Consider the following 19,828-nt stretch of genomic DNA (forward strand, 5'->3'; position numbering starts at 1 on the left):
TGAATTTAAGGCAGAGAGGCAGACTGACGGGGCAGCAACTCTGCATGAGCCGGAGAGAGCGGGAGAGAGGGAGAGATCACGGCCCCCACGCCACCTTTTTTATTTTAAAGAAAGGCCTGAGCGAGCCATGAGCAGCATGTCAACCCCGTTCCTTCATGCTGGCCGCGGCTTGACGTTGACACGCAGCTCCAAACAAGATATTTGCAGCTGAGCAGCGCGGACTGTGAGGAAATGTAAATCTCACTGGGCACGTGCCGTTTCATTAAGTCTCTACAAGACTGTTATGAAAGAAGTGAAACCTGCTCGGGCTGCTGGTGAAAATCATTGGCTCGGACTGCTCAGAAATCAAGATGGGAGGCTCTGGCGGCGTGCCATCTCATTCCTGCACGCTCCGGTCATCTATAACCCAGAGTGAATTCATCACGCTGACAGAGAGCGAGGCGGGCCGAGCCACACGGGCCGGGACTCGGAGGAAGACTCGGCCATTCCAGGTCAGAGACGACCCGAACCTCGGATGGGTCGTCCTGGACTGAGTGGCGTGTTCACAGATGAGTGTCACAAACTCTCCGTCTGTGGCTTGATCAGCTGACAGTTTTAAGGTCACTGATCCTCCGAGTTATCAAGCCATTAGTGGAATCACTTTCCACTGCGTGACATGCTCGCTCACACCCACACGTAAACAGAAAATCACCCACACCTCCGTTATGTGCATCCAGGCAGCACAGAGGAGTCAAGTGAGTGATTTACATAACGTGCTTATAAATGACAGGATTTTGTCGGGGAGTCAAGTCTCGTTAATATATCTTCATCTGCTCACAGCGGTGGGCTCGATGCTCCGAGACGCCGCTGACAGCCGGATGTGGTCGCGGTGCCTCTGCCGCTCGCTGGGAAGCAATCAAAGATTTAAAACTGAAGCGAAGGTGAAAGCCAGGAGCCGCGCAGGGGATCATGTCAGGGGTCTGAGACGGGGACCGCGCCGCAGCAAGTGGGAGGAAACTGGAAGCTGTTTAGTTGTTGGCCCTCTGAGGATGAGGCTGGTCATGATGGACTGGAATCCAAGCGTCCACACACACATATCCACGCAGAGCTGCTGAACTCTGAGGCCCGAGCTGAGACTTAACTGAACTCCCTCATACAAAGCAGATGTCTGGTATTTTCCTCTGGCCTTACACGGCTGTGCTCTGGATTTAAAAAGCAATATCACACCCTTTAACGTTGCACGTGATAAATCCCTTTGTTGCTTTGAGAGCAGACTCAAAGTATAGCTCCCTGAAATCTTATAATTAGCGTCCATTTAATTTATTTACAGGACTTCTTTCTCTCGTTCTCTTTTTTGTTTTTTTATGACTTAAACAAAATATCGTGGCAGCAGCCAGCCTAAATCCCGCTGTGTGAATCTAAAAGTTACGATTCACACATCAGCATTAATCTCTGTTAACACCAACACCGAGGCGATTTTGCCAAATCTGCTGCTGAAAAATGCATGAGCAGAGACTGGCACCGAGTCAGCTGTGAGTGAGATAACTGCCTTTTGAAAGGACCTTAAATAACAGAAGACGCACAAAGATATCGACTGAGTGCGGCTGGGAGCTTTTTCAGAGTTGGCATTTGTAGACACAGATGGAATAATTGAACCCCGCTGCGTAAAATCGTGACAGCTACACTGTGAGGAGAGAGGTTGTGAGTAAACAGATGTCTTTCCACGGCTAACGCTTGTTCCATTATTGCTTAATTGCTTAATTTCTTAGTGTTAGTTTAGTTTGACCAATCGTCTAAAATTAACAACCAAAATAACCTTCAATAGGATAGAATCTGAAAATATAGAGGCTTTTTTAGTGTTATTTAGTTTTAAAAAGGACCAAACCAATAAATCCCGCTGGGAATCTTCAGTGTCTTTCGTGCTAATAAGCCTTGATTTGGGTCTAAACGCACGGGCCGCGGATCAAAACATCTGAAAGTGGATTACAAGACATCACATTAGGCCTGAGTGGGTCTGAACTGCTTTCATTCTTTTTTTTTCCTTTTTTTAGTCGTTCAGCCAAGGACAGATATCAAGTAAAATGTTTTATTTTTAAGAAAATGGGCTAAATAACAGCAACGCACTGGTGTATAAAGGCTCTCGCTGTTCACACCTGCAACAATATGCCTATGTTTTTTGTTTTAGAGTGTAGTATTACAAAACTGCATCCAACAGAACGTCATTGCACAAAGACTTGAAACTCGTGATGAAAAATGGCAAAGATCCAACTTGGAGCACGAAAGATAACTTACTTAAGTTGTCAGGGATTTTGTTTCCCTCTCAGAACAATGACCAGAATAGAGTTTACAAAATGAAATAAACATAGCCGCTTAGATCACAGATCCACTGGTTCTGAAGCGTCAGTTTTAAGGTTTTTCCACCATCGCCGTCTTGATCCTTTCAAATTGATTTAATGACAAACAGTTTGTTCTCTGTGACTGAGAAGCTGCTTCATCGTACAGTACGTCCTGCTCTGAGTTTACGAATCGAACACGCCGCTGTTTTAGTGGTGACCTGAAACAAGCTGGCTTGAAAAAGATGACGTCAGGTGAAAAGTCAGGTGAAAAGCCGGGTCATTTTCTCCCAGCTTTGCACAAAGTCGGACTTCATTTGCCCCCGGTGACAGCTGCTTTCATCATTTTTATGTCTCCCGCCCCTTTATTTCCTCGTTATTCTCACTTCTCCTGCTACAGAGGTGCTGCAGCACCTGCCTTGTTACCTGCTACTTCAGAACATAATTAGTCCTAGATGGTTTTTGGCTGAAGTGTTTCTTCTTGTCCTGCTTGAATGAACCGCATGCAGCAATAAAACGGACAGAAGCTGCTTGTCATGGTCCATTAAGTCAGTAGACACCTTCCCTCAGGAAGAAGGAGGGTCAATGTTTTGACTCATAGTTCACCAACAAGTCAGAATCTCTTATTTGCTCCAAAGGAAAGCAGATGCAGCAGCAGCAGCGCTCAGCTCCATCTATATTCATGTCTATGTTAGAAATCACTGAGCTGCCTTCTGGAGGGGTTACTTCCCTCAGCGTTGCCTGGATCTGAGCACACACACACACACACTCGCACACTCGCACACTCAGAGTCGGGTCATCTATAAATCTGGCCCACTCTGATCTGACCTCCGTTCAGCAGGCCGGGACATAAATCGCACGCCATCTCACTGAACTCTAGCCCGTCGTGGCCGTGTGCAAAAAAAGAGGACGGATAGGTGTTGCATTCATGGAGCTGGAGTCGGCGTCGGTGGCAAGCACAATCAGCTTAACTGTATACGACAGAACCTTCACAAGTCTTTAATTATTCATCTGCAGACATGCATATGATGTCTTAATTCCAGCTGTGTTTTACCATGTTTTGATTCAAAAGTTTGAATTTATTTGTGGTATTTTGAGTGAAGATTTTAAACTCTCCTGAAATCTTCACTTCTGTTTGGGCATGTAATAAAAAAAAAAAAAAAGAACCCTAGGATGATTTTTATTTAATTTGGCTACGATGGGATCTAATTGCATTTCTAAGTACAAACGCTTCTAAAGCTTGGATGAGTAAAATATTCTCAGTATTAGCATTTCATAAGCAAGAGTTATAACTGGTATTTGTGAGTCTTCATGGTGCGTGTTTGTGTGCAGTTGGAAGCACACGGGACCCCTCATCTTTGCTGCGTGCCTTGTTTGGCATCCCTCTCTTCATTCTAACGGACAGATGTGTCAGGCCTGATTTGTTAGCCCGTTACTAAGTAGTGAGAGGCCCAACCGGACTCTGCGTGCACGTTTTGATGCACCTTGCAACGGAAGGGAAAAAAAAGAAGAGAGGTACAGTTGACTTTAACACACTCCACTCAGCTCTCAGTTCAGCAGGATGCCGTCTGACCTAAATTCATTTTACCTCATCTGCCTAGACATTTGTTTAGCCTTCTGGGCAAACACTTAGAGAAATGTATGAGTGAGAGAGGAGAGAAAAAAAGAGACTCTATATATATATATATATATATATATATATATATATATATATATATATATATATATATATATAAACACACACACACTTGAGCACATCACATTTAGATGTGGGAAAAGCAGAATCTGGACATGTGCAGACGTATACAGCCCTCTAGTGGCAAACTGAAGAGCACCTGGATGCCTGACAGAGAGATGGGGGGGGGGGGTTTAACTGATTAATGCAGAATCTCCCAAAACATGAGTGGAACCCAAACAAAGACCCATGTACATTCAGTGTTTTGACATCAGACCTGTATTTGTGCAGCAGCCAGTAAATGTTACCTTATCCCACACAAAATAATCCACGGTTGAATGCTAAAACAGCAGACGCTGGGCAGAGTGAATTAATTGAGGTCAGAGAATCTTACTATCAGAGAAACATAGCAGAAATGTTGTCTTTTGAGTACTGTACTCATTACAGTGGCCCGGAGGAACCGTGTGCTGTGAAATCATATGCTCTAGTTAAGCTAAACAAGGGCAAGGTATTCCCACTTGAAGGCCAGATGAGAATAAGTAAGTAGAAATGCAAGCAGATGAGCTGCTGATGGTTTAGTGTTGTTTTTTTTTCCTTGGCCCGGGTATCTTACTTAGATTCTCAGGTTGTAAATAAACCCCCCCCTCATCTACCTCCGTGTGTGAGTGTGTGTATGCGAGGCAAACCTCAAGGGTTCAGTGCAGCAAGCTCATTAAAGGCTTTATTCCACTTCCAGGATCATGCAGGATCGCAATATGGACATTGTTTATACACAAATGTTGCCCTGGGAATAATGTTTATTTCTATTACCGTCTTGGTGAGCGGGAGAAGGGAATGCAGGGCCTGTCTGCGCGCATTGCTTTTCATGAAATACTGTCTCTCCAGGAGTGCTTTGAAGAAACAGCCATTTTTCAAACCACTTTTTTTATTTTTTTCCCAGCCTGAAGTTATACATCAGCTGTTCTCCTCTCGTGGCGTCTTCCCCTCCAGTGCTGCACCGTGGTGTTGTGAGAGGGGCGTCAGGAGCAGCTTTACAGTGCAGTCTCAGTGACCCTCATCCTGTAGAAAGCTTCCCCGCTCATCAGCATTATAAATACAGAAGCCGGGTGTACGTGCAGCACAAAGTACAAAGGGGATGGCTGGGAGTTTACCGCGGCCGAGCGGTCACATAAGTGTCATTTTAAACTGCGGGGCCCAGCGGTGCACCTGGGAGGCAGCAGATGACGCAGCGCAGTGTTGCTACACACCCCGAGCTGTGTTTGGAAACACTGAGGCAGCTTGCTACTACAGCGGGGGCCAATGGGAACAGCTGAACCGTGCACTCTTTAGCCCAGTCAAGCGCACAGAGAAAGAGAGGGGAGGGGGTGCAGAGAGAGAGAGAGAGAGAGAGGCAACAGGGATCCAGGAAACGCCTGAACCAGAAGCATCTACAGCAGGGCCCATCAGCTCCTGCACAAGCCTCATCAGGCCGCACATTGATCAGCTCACATGATATATCCAGCCCTCTGTGATTGCATTGCTGTTTAGAGAGGCGGTCATTATTTGTGAAATATTGAAATAACAAACGGCGTCTCCCGGCAGATATTAAGAAGAGATGTCACAGATAAGTCAGAGGCAGGCAGCCGCCACGTCCCCCCGTGGGCCGCTTGCCCAGTCGCCTGGCTGCAGAAAACCTGTAGTCATCACAAAGTGGAAATATTTACTGCACACACTCGCGCGCGGGGAGGATGGAGTGTGAGCGAGCGGCAGAAAAATGACTGTGTTTGTGTTTCGAGGGGAGCGCTAATCAGATTCCTTCAGCTTCAGAGGCATTCGAGGACAGCTGAACTAAAGGGTCTGAGTGTGGATTTATGCGTTGAGCAGACACAAGTGGCAGCAGAGTCGGGACACTGGCATCAGGAGGTTTCCAATCAGAGCAAATGCTGGGAAAGCCACTCCAGATCTCTCATCCCACTTTAGAGTGGGTCTTTAAAATGCCAACAACTATAATCAGGTTTGTTGTGTAATGACGTGGGTGTCTTGGCTTGTATGTTTGTGTCTGCAGAACACCCTGGAGACCTGCACCATCTGCAGTAAGCCCATCATGGAGCGCATCCTGAGGGCTACGGGGAAAGCCTACCACCCTCACTGCTTCACCTGCGTGGTGTGTCACCGCAGCCTGGACGGCATCCCCTTCACCGTGGACGCGTCCAACCACATCCACTGCATCGAGGACTTCCACAAGTAGGAACAGTGTGCACACACACATCTACATACATGCATAGGAAATCAGAAGTCAGTACCGTATTTTCCGCACTATAAGGCGCACCTTCAATGAATTACGTATTTTAAAACTTTCTCCATATATATGGCGCACCAGATTATAAGGCGCATGGTCAGCTTTTGAAAAAATTGAAGGCTTTTAGGTGCGCCTTATAGTGCGGAAAATACGGTAGTTTAAGATTAAAAGAGGAGGATCAGCGTAGAACTAAAGATAACAGGTCTCAGGCGAATGAAATAGGCTCCTCGGTCAAGCATAATATATGTATAATATTACACTTGTTGCACAGAGGACGTATGTTGCATCAAGACTAGAATTAGTCATTTATTATACACTATCATTTGGACAACCTGCAAACAGTCATCCCCCAAAGTGTGTTTAGGATTATAGTTTGCAAGGCCTGGAGGTTAAACACGAGGTGACCTGGACAGGGATCAGCCCTTTCCACTGTAGGTCAACCTGTTCAACGCGGCCCAACGCGTGAAGTTAGCGATTAGCTGTTGAAGTATTTAAATAAAACATCAGTTGGACATTTTCCGAACTCAAAGCTTGTGTGGTTTGCAGGGATCAGCACTGTGTTGCAGGTTCCTGCTCATCCACTAGACAGTCTGCTACATGTAGCTGCTGGTGTGTCTTCTGTGGCCATTATAACTGCATCGTTCATTTGACTTCATTTCTGCTTAAAACTCCAGGTTTCCGGACCGTTTATTAGTGTCGCTGACTCATTGTTATAAGACAGTTATTGGATTTACAGCTCTGGTTTAGCAGAAGTGAAAACGCCAGTCTCAGGAACTGTCCTCATGCTACCTGTAAGCAGGTTTGCTGTTTGCTTTCTCAGAAGTGTCTCTTGCTCAGTGCAGCTGCCATTTCAGGTTAAAAAAGAGATTATCTGTTGTTGTTAGTTATAATGAACTTAGTAGCTTGCAGTGCACTGCTCACTGTTTCACATAACCCAAAGAATGATGGATTTGTCTTTGTTTCAACATCTTCTGATCTAATGTTTTACATATAATCACATAATGTAAATCCTTGTTGGCAGGTGTGATGATGGAAAACAATCCGGGGAATACCACACTGCGTTGGCATGACTTTAGGTGTTGGCTCGTAGATGTTGGAATGATATTTAGATGAGTCCTCTGCAGCTGTCACACATCAAATGCTTTGCTCCGTCACACACGTGCACAGCGCTGAGGTGCTCTCCACGTGAGAGGCTACAAATACCGCTGCCAGTTGAAATAGAGAGGCCGTGATCTGTGAGGAAAAGTGCGCACCAGAAATGTCACTGTTTTGTGTACCAACTTATTGCAATCACTTGCTCCATCCACATGTTACTATTGGCCGTGGGACTGGCTGCATGACGCGCGTCCTCTTCCTCGCAGCCCCGAGCTGCAGATAATATTGGGGAGATATCAGGCCTGCGGATCGTGTGTGAAGCAGCTTGGGATAAATGGCCCAAACATGCTCCTTCAAATCTGCAATCATAATCTCTTATATCATATCTCTTTATGTCAAATGAAGCGTGTTGCTCAGAGTGACAAGCCGATGATGAATCACCCACGGTCCCCCTTGATGCTGCATTTTCATTCACTTCTGTGCATTTCCAGATGATGCATTTCCAGCCACCAACAGAAGAAAAACATATGTCAGCAGCCGGTTGCTGTTCATCGCAGAGGCTGCCAGCCAAAGATCTTTAAATAGAGATTAAAAAAGAGAAGGAAGACTAGATAAATTGACCACGTATATTGCTATGTACCTGCCAAGAGATACAATTGCAGCATAAAATTGACAACATGTCTGAGGGGGAGTTGAAAAAACTGAAGGAAATTTGCTGTGAGGCTTTAAAATTCTGTGTAAATTTAGCTTCAGTTAAGCCTCAGTAATGCAGCATCTTGGGGTTTCCTTTACAGGAATTACTGCAAACCTTTCGCAAGCTCAGTGATCTCGAGATGAAGACATTAATATTACGGCGCGTTCCTGTCACTGTATCTCACTTTGCTGATTGCATAAGCCGCATCTTCCGAGAAACGTTCTTCCACTCAATGACCAGAAGGGAAACAGGAGCAAACAGCTGGTTCTCGGTGTGTGTGCACGGCTCTCTTTCTCTGTGGCTCGGCTGCACTCGGCCGTTGTTTAATGCCACATGACAAGCGTGACCTCAGAGGGGGGGGGGGGGCTATTGTGTCGAGGAATAGTGGAGCGCGAGCCCGGACCAGAGCTAATATTGTTGTGGCTGTGGTTCCCCGGAGCCACGTAAACCTTTAACTTCCCGATTCCCAGACGTGGAGTGAGAGTACAAACAGAGGAAGTGTTCACCAAAGCTCCGATGGCCTGACAGGACCTCCATTTTTACATTTCATATCCTCATCAGGGCTATTGTTAGAGCGACCTCTTCCTACTCGCGGCATTTCCAGAGTTACCCGTTCAAAGTCTCGTTCTGCAAATGTTACGTGAAAGTCGGTTATTTAAGGGTCATAAATGCCCCGCCATATTTAGCAAGTGTAGTTTTTATTTGTTTTCCCTGAGTTATTGCCGTCTCAACTTCTGATTGATTAAATCATTAAATGAGGGGGAAGAAAGACCAAGTTGAAGCTTTGATTTTGTTGAAGGATTCTGCATTCTTTTCTGATAATGAACTGCAGTTATTTATTGTCGGTCCAACGTTTTAATTTGAGTTTGAGCTAAAACCAAACCCTTTCTTCATTAGTCCAGAAGCTCTAAATCTGAGTGTTGCTCAAATATTCATGTAAGCATAGACTTGTGACGCCGTCCACGTGAGGCGTCCTGAGCAGACGTGGTCTCTGCAACCCAAAATGTTTTAGAGCCATATTGGACCAAAAACACAAAAAACAAATATGCCTGGGGCCGCAAAAATTTTTTGTATAAGCTTTAGAATTACAGCAAAACATGCTGCATGTATCTATATTAGTTATAACTGGGGGAAGATTTTTTTTTTTCAATATGCACTTCGAGAAAAAAGTCGAAATGTTGAAAAAAAAGTCGAAATGTCGAGAAAAAAGTCAAAATTTGCACGAAAAAGTCGAAATGTTGAAAAAAAAGTCGAAATGTTGTGAAAAAAGTCGAAATGTTGAGAAAAAAGTCAAAATGTCGAGAAAAAAGTCAAAATTTGCACGAAAAAGTCGAAATGTTGAGAAAAAGGAAAAAAAGAAGAAAAAAAAGAGAAGAAAAAAAGGAAAAAAAAGGTCAAACATTTTTGAAAAAGCTCCAGGAGCCACTAGGGCGGCGCTAAAGAGCCGCATGCGGCTCTAGAGCCGCGGGTTGCCGACCCCTGGCTTAGAGCATGCTCAGTAAGTGGGTGCACAGGAAATAATTGGTTATTTAGCTGCAAATGAATCAACAACGAGCGTCTTCCAGGTGAAGGATGGTGCTGCTGAAGTTGGGGTTGTGTTGCCGTACCTGCTGCTGTTCTGAGCCCGTGTCTGTCGTGTGTTGCAGGAAGTTTGCTCCGCGCTGCTGTGTGTGCTCCGAGCCCATCATGCCAGCGCCGGGCCAGGAGGAGACCGTCCGTATCGTGGCCCTGGACCGTGACTTCCACGTGCAGTGCTACCGCTGCGAGGTAGGCATGTCTCCCGGATCCCAGTCAGAACCGCACCCAGGGGTCCGCACATCCCTGACTCAGGTTTTCACGGAGGCGAGTGATTCATCCCTGTCTTACCTGCGTTGAAATAGCTGTCGCCTTTCTCTCAGGCAAAGTTCAGGGACTGAAACGGTACCGGGTCTGTCAGCAGAGTCACCGGCCGACCTGATAAGCGCTGCTGAGGCATTATACGCCCGGCTAAAAGGGAAGAAACGTGTCGCGCTGCCAAAAAAGCCGTGCCAGTGTGAGCAAACTGAGCCATTTGCAGACATAAAGGTCAAAGGAAAACCAGAGAGATTAGTTAAGCTGAAGGGGCTCAACAAAAGAAGAAGTTTGTCACCAGGGAGCCGGAGACGATGGAGTGCTTTTGTGTGCGAGAGAGAGAGAGGGAGAAAGCTCGAGTGTAAGCCTTTGTTACTGGAAGCAGGAGTATAAAGGCAAGTATTACATATAGATGAATCTGTGCATGTGTGTGTATGTGTGTGTGTGTGTGTGTGTGTGTGAAATCATCTGCGTGATTTACCATGCAGAACGTGCACACACTTGCCAAACATTTTACTAGCGCAGGACCATGAAAAAATAAATATATTAGCACGAAGCCAAGGATGCTATCAGGAAGAGCTGTGCGACATCTGAGCACTAAAACACTGAAAAACACACACTGGTGATTAAAGATAGCAGCAACTGCAACTGATACATTTGCTTGGATGATAAAACGAGCCAAAGCTCAAGAGCATGAACTTACATGTCGTATTGTGCTCATGACCTTTGACATAAATCTGGTGACATTAGGGATCTTTTAAGCGGTTAAGCATAGAATAAAATGAGCTGTAATGTTCACAGACATGAGAAACAATCAATGTTTAAAGTGAGATTAAAGCAGAAATTCTGTTTGGTACAAGTTTAGAGAAGAAATAAGAAAAAAGACCATCATGAAGAAATGTGGAAATCTGAGCTTTCGGGTCATTTTAACCTACATACGAGGCCTTAAGTATCCAATATGATTTGGAAAGAAAGACAGCAAGACTTTTCCAAGTAGTTGGTTTCTCAGTTTATAATGTGTTATTAAGAGATGGCAGTTGAGGACCATTTGCAGCCTGGAGAAACTGTTTAACATCTGTTAAACATTCAGACACGTTAAACGGAAAATTAAAATGCAAATTAGGAATCCAGTTGAACTGTAAAAGACCTCCAGGAGGAATCCAACAGACTGGGGAGAGATGCTGCACTGTTCCACTCCTCTGACTGTTGAATACCAGCAAATGATTCTCTCTTCAGGTAAGATGAGAAGATGATGTATGGGATGATGGTGTCATGGTCCCAGACACACCAGTCACAAGAGTGGGATCTAAACATGATTCAGTCTGTGGACAGACCTCACAAATCCACACATGCTCACAGAGCAAGTGGCCTCTTCTGCATTTCTGTCCAATTACTATTAAAAACTGATGTCAAATCAAGTTATTCTTTATCCGCTTAGTCGTTCAGCGTAGCAGAAATGTTGACCCGGGCGTCCAATCTTTTGCGTGCCCCCTTTATTTGTGAATGTTGTGATGGAGAAGGAGTTTTCTCTGGGCCTGATTGAGCTGCAGCCGAACCCAGTGACACATGTGACTCACTTTATCCCAGAGACTCAGGAAATGAACAGCATGGATTAACATAATGATTAAAAAAGGAGAAGGTTATCACAGAGACGACGTCACGAGTCTCTGTGAGGCTTTGCTTAGAAAACCTGCTCAAAACTCCAGCAGCCTTCATCCCGATATAACGAGTGCAGATAACATGCGTCTGCTTCAAGAAACGGACGCTTTATAATTCTTATGTTTACAGATTTTTTTAATTAATTTTTTTGTTCCACATTCTGAGCAGAAGTCTCCTTTTTACTAAGGCCACATTTACACATAGCTGGGTATTTACAAAAACTGATATTTCCCTCTCTACGTTTTGAAAAATCTCTTCATTTACACGAACCCGCTTAAATACGCTGTTAAGGTGCTATGAGCATCCAAACCTACAGGGGGCAGTGTAACGAGAAGATAAAGTCATGCTAGCCAATCAGAATCCTGGAAAAAAACATCAACAAATGACACGAGTAACTTAAAGTTACTTCCAAGATGGAACGAGAGTCTTTCATTCGGAGTGACAGAGAAGTGGAGTTACTTTTAAGTGTGACTTTAGAATATAAAACAGGTAAAACACAAGAAAATATTGACGGTGGCCAAACAAAACACAGGTCGCACACATGACGCTGGTGACGTTTCTGTTGCATAATGTGACGTTCTGAAGCCTAAATGTCTGTTTCCCTCCGTTTACAAGCAAACGTGAAAACTGAGTTTTTGAAAATCTCCACTTTGTTTTCAGTTTTCAGAAATGATGGTTTTTGATGACTTTGGGCTTCGTTTTCATGTAAACGAACGGCCAAAACGCATGAAAACACCACCGTTTTTGCTACGTGTAAACGGGGCCTAAAACACATCAAACATCCCACCTTTACTGGGCAAGTTCCTCGCTGACAGATTATTGCGTTTTTCATTCACATAACATCTATATTCCTAAAATAATAATGTCATGTAGTGAGAAAGTAATCAAAATGTTCTCCATGACAACCTTTGACTCCAGTGTGATCATTGTGACCCTGATTTTCAGTCTTTATTATCCTGCTCAGACTAAACCCTGAACGGTCCAACGTTTTAATTTGAGTTTGAGCTAAAACCAAACCCTTTCTTCATTAGTCCAGAAGCTCTAAATCTGAGTGTTGCTCAAATATTCATGTAAGCATAGACTTGTGACGCCGTCCACGTGATGCATCCTGAGCAGACGTGGTTTCGTTACAAGGGCTTAGTACAGGAGTCAGCAACCCAAAATGTTGAAAGAGCCATATTGGACCGAAAACACAAAAAACAAATATGTCTGGAGCCGCAAAAAATGAAAAGTCTTGTATAAGCCTTAGAATGAAGGAAACACATGCTGCATGTTTCTATATTAGTTATAACTGGGGGAAGATTTTTTTTCATTATGCACTTCGAGAAAAAGTCGAAAGGTCGAGAAAAAAGTTGAAATGTCGAGAAAAAAGTAGAAATGATGAGAAAAAAGTCAAAACGTCGAGATTAATGTTGAAGTACAATCTGGAGAAAAAACTCGAAATGTTGAGAAAAAAGTCGAAATGTCGAGATTAATGTTGAAGTACAATCTCAAGAAAAAAGTCGAAATGTCGAGATTAATGTTGAAGTACAATCTCAAGAAAAAAGTCGAAATGTCGAGAAAAAAGTCGAAATGATGAGAAAAAAGTCAAAACGTCGAGATTAATGTTGAAGTACAATCTCAAGAAAAAAGTCGAAACGTTGAGAAAAAAGTCGAAATGTCGAGAAAAAAGTCTAAATGTTGAGAAAAAAGTCGAAATGTCGAGAAAAAAGATGAAATGAAGGAAAGGGAAAAAGGAAGAAAAAAAGGAAAAAAAGAAGAAAAAACAAAAAAAAGATGAAAAAAGGAGAAAAAAAGGAGAAAAAGAGAAAAAAAAAAAAAAAAAAGGTCAAACATTTTTTTAAAAGCCCCAGGGAGCCACTAGGGTGGCGCTAAAGAGCCGCATGCGGCTCTAGAGCCGCGGGTTGACGACCCCTGCTCCAGACCTCCAGTACCAGCTGGCACCAAACCACAACACGGAGGCTCCCGTAACCCGACACCAGCTCGGTGTTTAAACAGCAGGACGTGTCAGCGCCGCGGCGGGTCAGTGAGTGTGTACCGGTGCTCTAACAGCGTGTCTGTGTCCTCCAGGACTGCGGCAGCCTCCTCTCGGAGGGGGACAACCAGGGCTGCTACCCACTGGACGGGCACGTCCTCTGCAAAAACTGTAACAGCAGCCGCATCCAGGCCCTCACTGCCAAGGCCACCACGGATCTCTGAGCAGCCGCCGCCTCGTCACCTCCACTGTGATATCCCAGCTCACGCACTCCCTTTTTGTTTTTTTTTTTCTTTGCAAAAGTACCCATCTACAGAGAGCTCCATCCTTCAGCGTATACATATATCGTATATCTCTCTATATTTATATCCACTTTGTTACAAAATATTGCATCACATGTTCGCCTGCGTACATGCAACTACTGTGACTCGGTACAACTACGGCAGGGGAGGTCTTATTTAACTGCTTTATTAAGATGAATAATTTTACACATTTCTGCAGGTACACTCAGACCCCTCCAGGCGAAGGAGGTGACGACCGCTCTCTCTTTCACGTCTGCAGGCCGAACACGCAGCTACTAGTGGGAGCTAGGTAGCTTAGCTTTGGGTGAAGGGTGTAACGGCTCGCCCGGCTCTGTCCACATTACAAAATGCTTCCTGTAGCACCTTTAAAGCCGAAGCAGAAACAGAGCCTCGGAGCTGAACCGCTGCTTAAAGCAATCGCTTCATATCCTCCAGTTAACTGTGACAAGATACACATGCATGCATTGACCTCAGTGTTGTGATCTAAAGAAGCGACCGCCTCCTCCAGAACTCTGGAGGTGAGGTCACGGATGAGTGTGTTTGTTTGTGAGAAAGAAAGAAAGACACTGTAGCTCTAGCAGTATTTAGAAAAACCACGAGTTGCTTCAAACGTGTGTGTTGTTGTGTGTCGCAAGAATACGACATAAAAGAGAGCAGAACTTCAAAACTGTTCTGCACAACCGAACACCAAAGAAGTGAGTTAAACTGCCGTATTTCCTGTGCACTCTTTGTTTATGCAAGTGTATTAAACGTTATCTACAGCGTGCCGAACGAGACCACAGGAAATACTGTAATTTTTCTCTGTCTAGAACAAAATCCTCAACAAGCAGCTTTTGGATAAAATATGAAGCCCGAAACCCGTCGAAACCCGTCGAAATGCTCCCTAAAGTAGCCAGTAGATCATTTCAGTTGGTCCAAGCAGCACAATCATGAAATGCCATTCATATAAATATAGTCTTGCAGTACTATTTAAGTTTTCTATTATTTTTTTTTGTCACAGATAAACGAGTAACCCCCCCCCCCCCCCCAAAAAAAAATAGAAATAAAAATCCTCCTGCCAGAGTAGATGTGAGCAGTGTGGCAGTATGGAGTAAGTAATAGTACACAACTATGCAATTTCCAATGTTAATTGCATTGACACTTTATAAGAAATTTTATGAATAAGGAAATATTTTACCTGTACATATCCAGCTGTGTGTGTCCCTGCGCTGTTTGCCTGCATCGACACACACATTTTATATTTTGTGTTTGTTTTAGTTGATGGGAGAAGAAGGGACCATAGTGGTTTGGACCGGCAGATCCACTTTAATCTGAGAGTCCAGACTAATTCCTGCAGCGGTAATAATAAGAGAAAGGGCTCTGGCAGGGAGCTGAAGGAGCCCTGTGGAGTTTTCCCACACGTAGAGGTGGAACAGGGGAGGTTTTAAAGCATTTTATCTGAATCACGCATGCACGCACGCACAGAGTAAGGCGGACACCGTGATGGTTCAGGGTAGGAGAGGTGGTGTTGACATTTCATTCATAACAAATGACTGAAATAACAGAAAACCATGAGTGTGACATGGAGACTGATGATGGACGCAAACACGGAGAAAACAGTAGAGACGTGCAGGTGACACAGGAAAGCCCGCAATCAGAGAAAATGACTTCAAATAATTACAAAACAAAGGAAAACAAACAAAAACCGCGTTACATCTCGGAGTCGCGGTTGCCACTCAGCTTTTTTCCAGTCAGGAGAATTTAATTAAGTTGACCGATGACACGACAAACATTTGTTTTTCTTTGTTTTTTCCCCCCGCTGCTGTTTCGTATTGACGGTTGTTTACAAGGAAAGCGCTGCGGCAGCGAAGCCAGTAGGAACACGGCCCAGCAACAGAAGAGAAAAACCGCAGGATTCAGGCAGTTTCCAGCTCAACATGTTTCCTCGTGCTCAGAAACACAGAAGCACAACATTCACGTGTTCACAAAAAAACTCCACAGGGTGCCTTTAAGCAACAAAGACCATGTAATGAATAAGTAATTACTAGTAAGTGTTTGCCAGCGTATCAGCTGGACTAGTTTGCAGTCAATCACACAAACACAAGTGTTTCTCCATCCTCAGAAATCTCTTGTGCCTTTCGATGATTATGTCCTGAACAAAGCTGTTAATTATCAGTGCCTTTTTGTTTCTCTCTTTCCCGATTTCTTCTCACATCGGTTGGTAATGTTGGCGGTCCTCCAAACAAGCAATCTCTATAAAGTCCTATCTGTGTTAATCAATATGTGTGAGTGCAGCAGATCAGGTTCATCAGTCTCAGCAAAGGCAGTGTCGTTACCATGGGAACACTTTGTAAATAACTGCGCTAATAAGGTTGTGAAAGTAACACTGAGACTTGTGAGAATATTTCAGACATTTGCATGAGCTTGTTTTCTATCCAAAATTAGACTGAGATCAGTATTTAAAAAGTAAAGGAGTATTGGGAGGTGAGAAGATTGGATGGTGTTTGGCAGCAGACGGACGTCAGTCACGCCCTCACAGCTGCCGGATAAACCAGTCTAAGCAATCTGAACTAAATATTTATGGGCTTTTCCCATCAAGATTTCACCTGACGCACGACGAGATTTATAATAGTTTAATAGAGTTGAATTTAGTTTGAGATGGAGCAGGTCCACTGCTTTGAATATTAATTGAGATCTGCAGTTTTAACGATACTCCAGAATGTCTCGTTCCAGACGCTCAGTAACAGTCCTGCCAAACCTCTTTTATTTTAAAATCCTGTAAATAAATTTGAGGATGATTTGCAAAAGTTGCACCTGCGGAGGAAAGACATTCCACTCTGTGCTTCTCCCTAGAGAAACAAATCCTTCCTGTTTCCCTTCTGATGTGGGGGGAAAAAGATGAGATGTTTATTTCACATTTCTTTTTATTTGTTAGGAATTTTTAATATGTAGCCATATTTGTATTAATGACGGACGTAGCCGGAGAAAACTTGCCAGGAAGAATTTGCGTGTGCCTTTGAATGAAGGCCTGCGTGCCGCTCAGTCAACGGTAAACACAGGATTATTTATAAAGTAGAGTCAGTTTCAAACTCGGGGTTGGTTTTATTAGCATGTTTTCTGCAAAGCGTTCCCCGCTGTGGCCTTGTACTCAGCTAGATCTCTGCTGGGTTCAGAGAGGTCTCTGGACAACGTTTTCCTGATTGAGCTGAGAATAAACGCAGCGCTTGACGTTTAGAGAAACGTTTAGAGGGGACCAGTCAGTTCTCTGCTCTTTCCTCCGCCCTCGTATGTAAAAGTGCCTTCGGCTGAGCAGCGGTGAATCACTAAACTGTCGCCGTGTATTTCATACTTTGCTCTGCCTCAAAAGATTTGAGCTTGTTTACTTGTTTTTTACCAAAGTAAATAAAGTTTTTGTTTTGTTTTTCTGGACCAACTCTGTATCCACACGTATGTTTCCACCAGGCCGGATGCTTAACGGCGCTGCAGCAGCAGAGGCTTTAGTGGAGTTGAGGGTGAAAGTCTTAGTCAGCTGCTGCTGCTGAAGCCAAGCGTCTGCTCTGGATCTGTTAAAGGGGCATCTTGTAGTCTTTTGTTTTTCTTCTTCAATAAAAGCTTTGCATTAGTATCATGCATCTGACTGGTTTCTGATTATTTCTTTGGAAAAGTTGTTTTTTGAAGCTGTCGGTCCTCCTGTGATCCTGCACTCCCCCTTCCACATCCTCCACCTCCTCCGAGCTGCAGGCTGCTTGTTAAGGGCCAATACACCCCCTACTTTCTACCACTACCCCTAAAAAAAGAAGCCACAGATTTTAGGGCACTTGAAATCTTCCCAGGGGCCTGTCCCAATACCCCCACTACCCCTACCTTTTTCAGGCGTAAAAGTAACCGTTAAGATCCCCAACTTGGGCTCAGTTTATCCAAATAACGCCTGTTAAGAAATTTGGTCCGATGTTTTCTGCGATAAGGTCCGGGGCGCAGCAGCTCACGGCCGGAGTACAGACGTGATCGCCGGGTCAACCTGCGCCGTCGTCCCGGGGGAGAAACCTGCAGCTCTGTGGAGAATTACCGCTGGCTGAAATAAGTCATTTAGGAAAATAAATGTTGGTTTAATAGATGAAATCTAACAGTTGCAGCTACGCCTGTTAAGAAATCTACTCCGAAAATTTCGGGATTTCTGCCTGCCTGCCGGCTCCGGAGCTGATTTATGGGTCTGCGTTAAATCGACACAGAGCCTACGGCGTAGGGTACGGGGTACGGCGGGCGTCGCCGCGTAACCTACGCCGTAGGCTCTGCGTTGGTGTAACTTGGAACCATAAATCAGCCTTTATTCTGGCGAGGTTGCAACAACGGGCAAGCGAGTGATTATGTACATTCACTGAGTGAATATTATGAAAGTAAAATATATATTTCTCGCTAGAAATGTAATCAAAATGCATTTTTTTGCAGAAACTAACTCAAAATATGGATTTTATTCACTAAAAAATAAGAAGTGTCCGCCATGTTTTTTTTTTTGATTCAGTCCGCAAATCACGATGAAAAGCATTCTGGGAAATTTTTCTGGCCCTCGGTCAACTAGGGACCATCCGAAATCCCTCACTCTGTAGGGCTACTGTACATTCATATCCACTACCCCTAGTTTTCTCCACTCCCCCTAGGTGGAAAGAGGAATTGGGACACCACTACCCTCACGGGAACGTGCAAAATTTAGGGGTAGTGCTGAAAAGTAGGGGAAGTGGGAGTATTGGGACAGGGCCTAACACCTGCCCTTTTACCTTCTCCTCCATAGGCTTGGACAGGTAATGACTAACTCTTCTGCAGGCCCGTCGAGTCCCGCTGCAGCGAGTACCTGGAGACGCCAGAGGTTTATTCTCAGCAAGTAGAAAGCAAGACCACTCTCTTTTCAAGAGTCACTTAAAAGCCCCTCCACGCAGAACAGCCCTGCTTACTCAGCCCTGATCCGTCCCTGCTCTTTAAGACCTGGACTGTCCTGCGTGGTTGAAATCCCCGCTGTACCGTCCTCTGACTGCACATCTGGGACAGCGCTTTAATTACACACACGAACGCTGTACCGTCTCTTCTGCTTTCAGGGACACAATCAGAAAATGCACTCAGCGACGAAGTGCCCTCGCCGCTCGGATCGGCTTCCTGGAGTTGTTAGAATAATTTAAGGACCTTTTCTTTGTTGTTGTTGGTTTTTTTTTTTTTACCGTTGCCTTTCCAGGACTTGCTTGATTTAAGCCTCTCCATTTGTCATCTTTACTTAGGTGCTGCAAATCAGCAGTGAGTCACTGAGCATTTCATTTCCTCCCCGAAGACCGTAAAACTGAAGCGGGAGTCTAAAAACGTGAGAATGGGCAGAAAGAGAAAGGTCTTCCTGTCCGTAGCAGAGAAGTCGCTGGTGATGTTTAAGAGGTGAATCATGATCTGTTTATCCACAGCTGACCTGCTGCTTACAGTAAATACAGTTACATCATGACGGGGACTCAGCTCCCCTTTTCTCTGCTTGATAACCAAGAATTTTGACAGGATGAAATTTCCTAGTGATTTATTTTCCTAAACACGCTGCGGGCCATGATGTGTGTCTGAGAAAGAGAGGGAGAGCGGAGCCCCCAGCAGATGAGCAGCGGCCTCGCTCTGCTGCACATAAATCTGGTGTTTACAAATGAATTGATGAGTGATGGACCCTCCAGCCAACATGATGCACCCACCAATTTCTTCCTCTGCATAGTGATAAAATAAATAAATAATAATCCAGTGCAGAGTCTCCGGGGCCTGCTTCGGCAATATTTGAATGTCTTCCTGTAATGCGCAGAATTATGGGCTGAATAATTTACCGGGAAGCAGGAATGAGCAGGACGGAGCAAAAATGGGCCTCTATCACGCATAATCTCGCGCACTCCGATTTAAATGAAGCTGTCATATGGTCAGATTTACATAACATTACAATGTGGCTGACATCGCAGCACTCTCAGCTTAATGTTATTAGCTTTTAAGTGAATTCCCACTGTGTATTTGCATCAGGAACATTG

General features: G+C 44.5%; 1 protein-coding gene across 4 annotated transcripts in view; it reads left to right on the top strand.

The window, feature by feature from the left end:
• Positions 1 to 17,365, top strand: part of lpp (LIM domain containing preferred translocation partner in lipoma) — a 180,452-nt gene extending 163,087 nt beyond the window's left edge. For all 4 annotated transcript variants that reach the window (XM_061737593.1, XM_061737594.1, XM_061737596.1 and 1 more), the window contains 3 exons: positions 6,032 to 6,210; positions 9,701 to 9,821; positions 13,614 to 17,365. In XM_061737593.1, coding sequence (XP_061593577.1) covers positions 6,032 to 6,210; positions 9,701 to 9,821; positions 13,614 to 13,742 — 429 coding nt within the window. In that variant the 3' untranslated portion in view covers positions 13,743 to 17,365. The remainder of the gene's footprint in view (positions 1 to 6,031; positions 6,211 to 9,700; positions 9,822 to 13,613) is intronic.
• Positions 17,366 to 19,828: the final 2,463 nt, after the last annotated feature.

The sequence above is a fragment of the Cololabis saira genome, chromosome 13, assembly GCF_033807715.1.
Source record: "Cololabis saira isolate AMF1-May2022 chromosome 13, fColSai1.1, whole genome shotgun sequence".
NCBI classification, from domain to species: domain Eukaryota; kingdom Metazoa; phylum Chordata; class Actinopteri; order Beloniformes; family Belonidae; genus Cololabis; species Cololabis saira.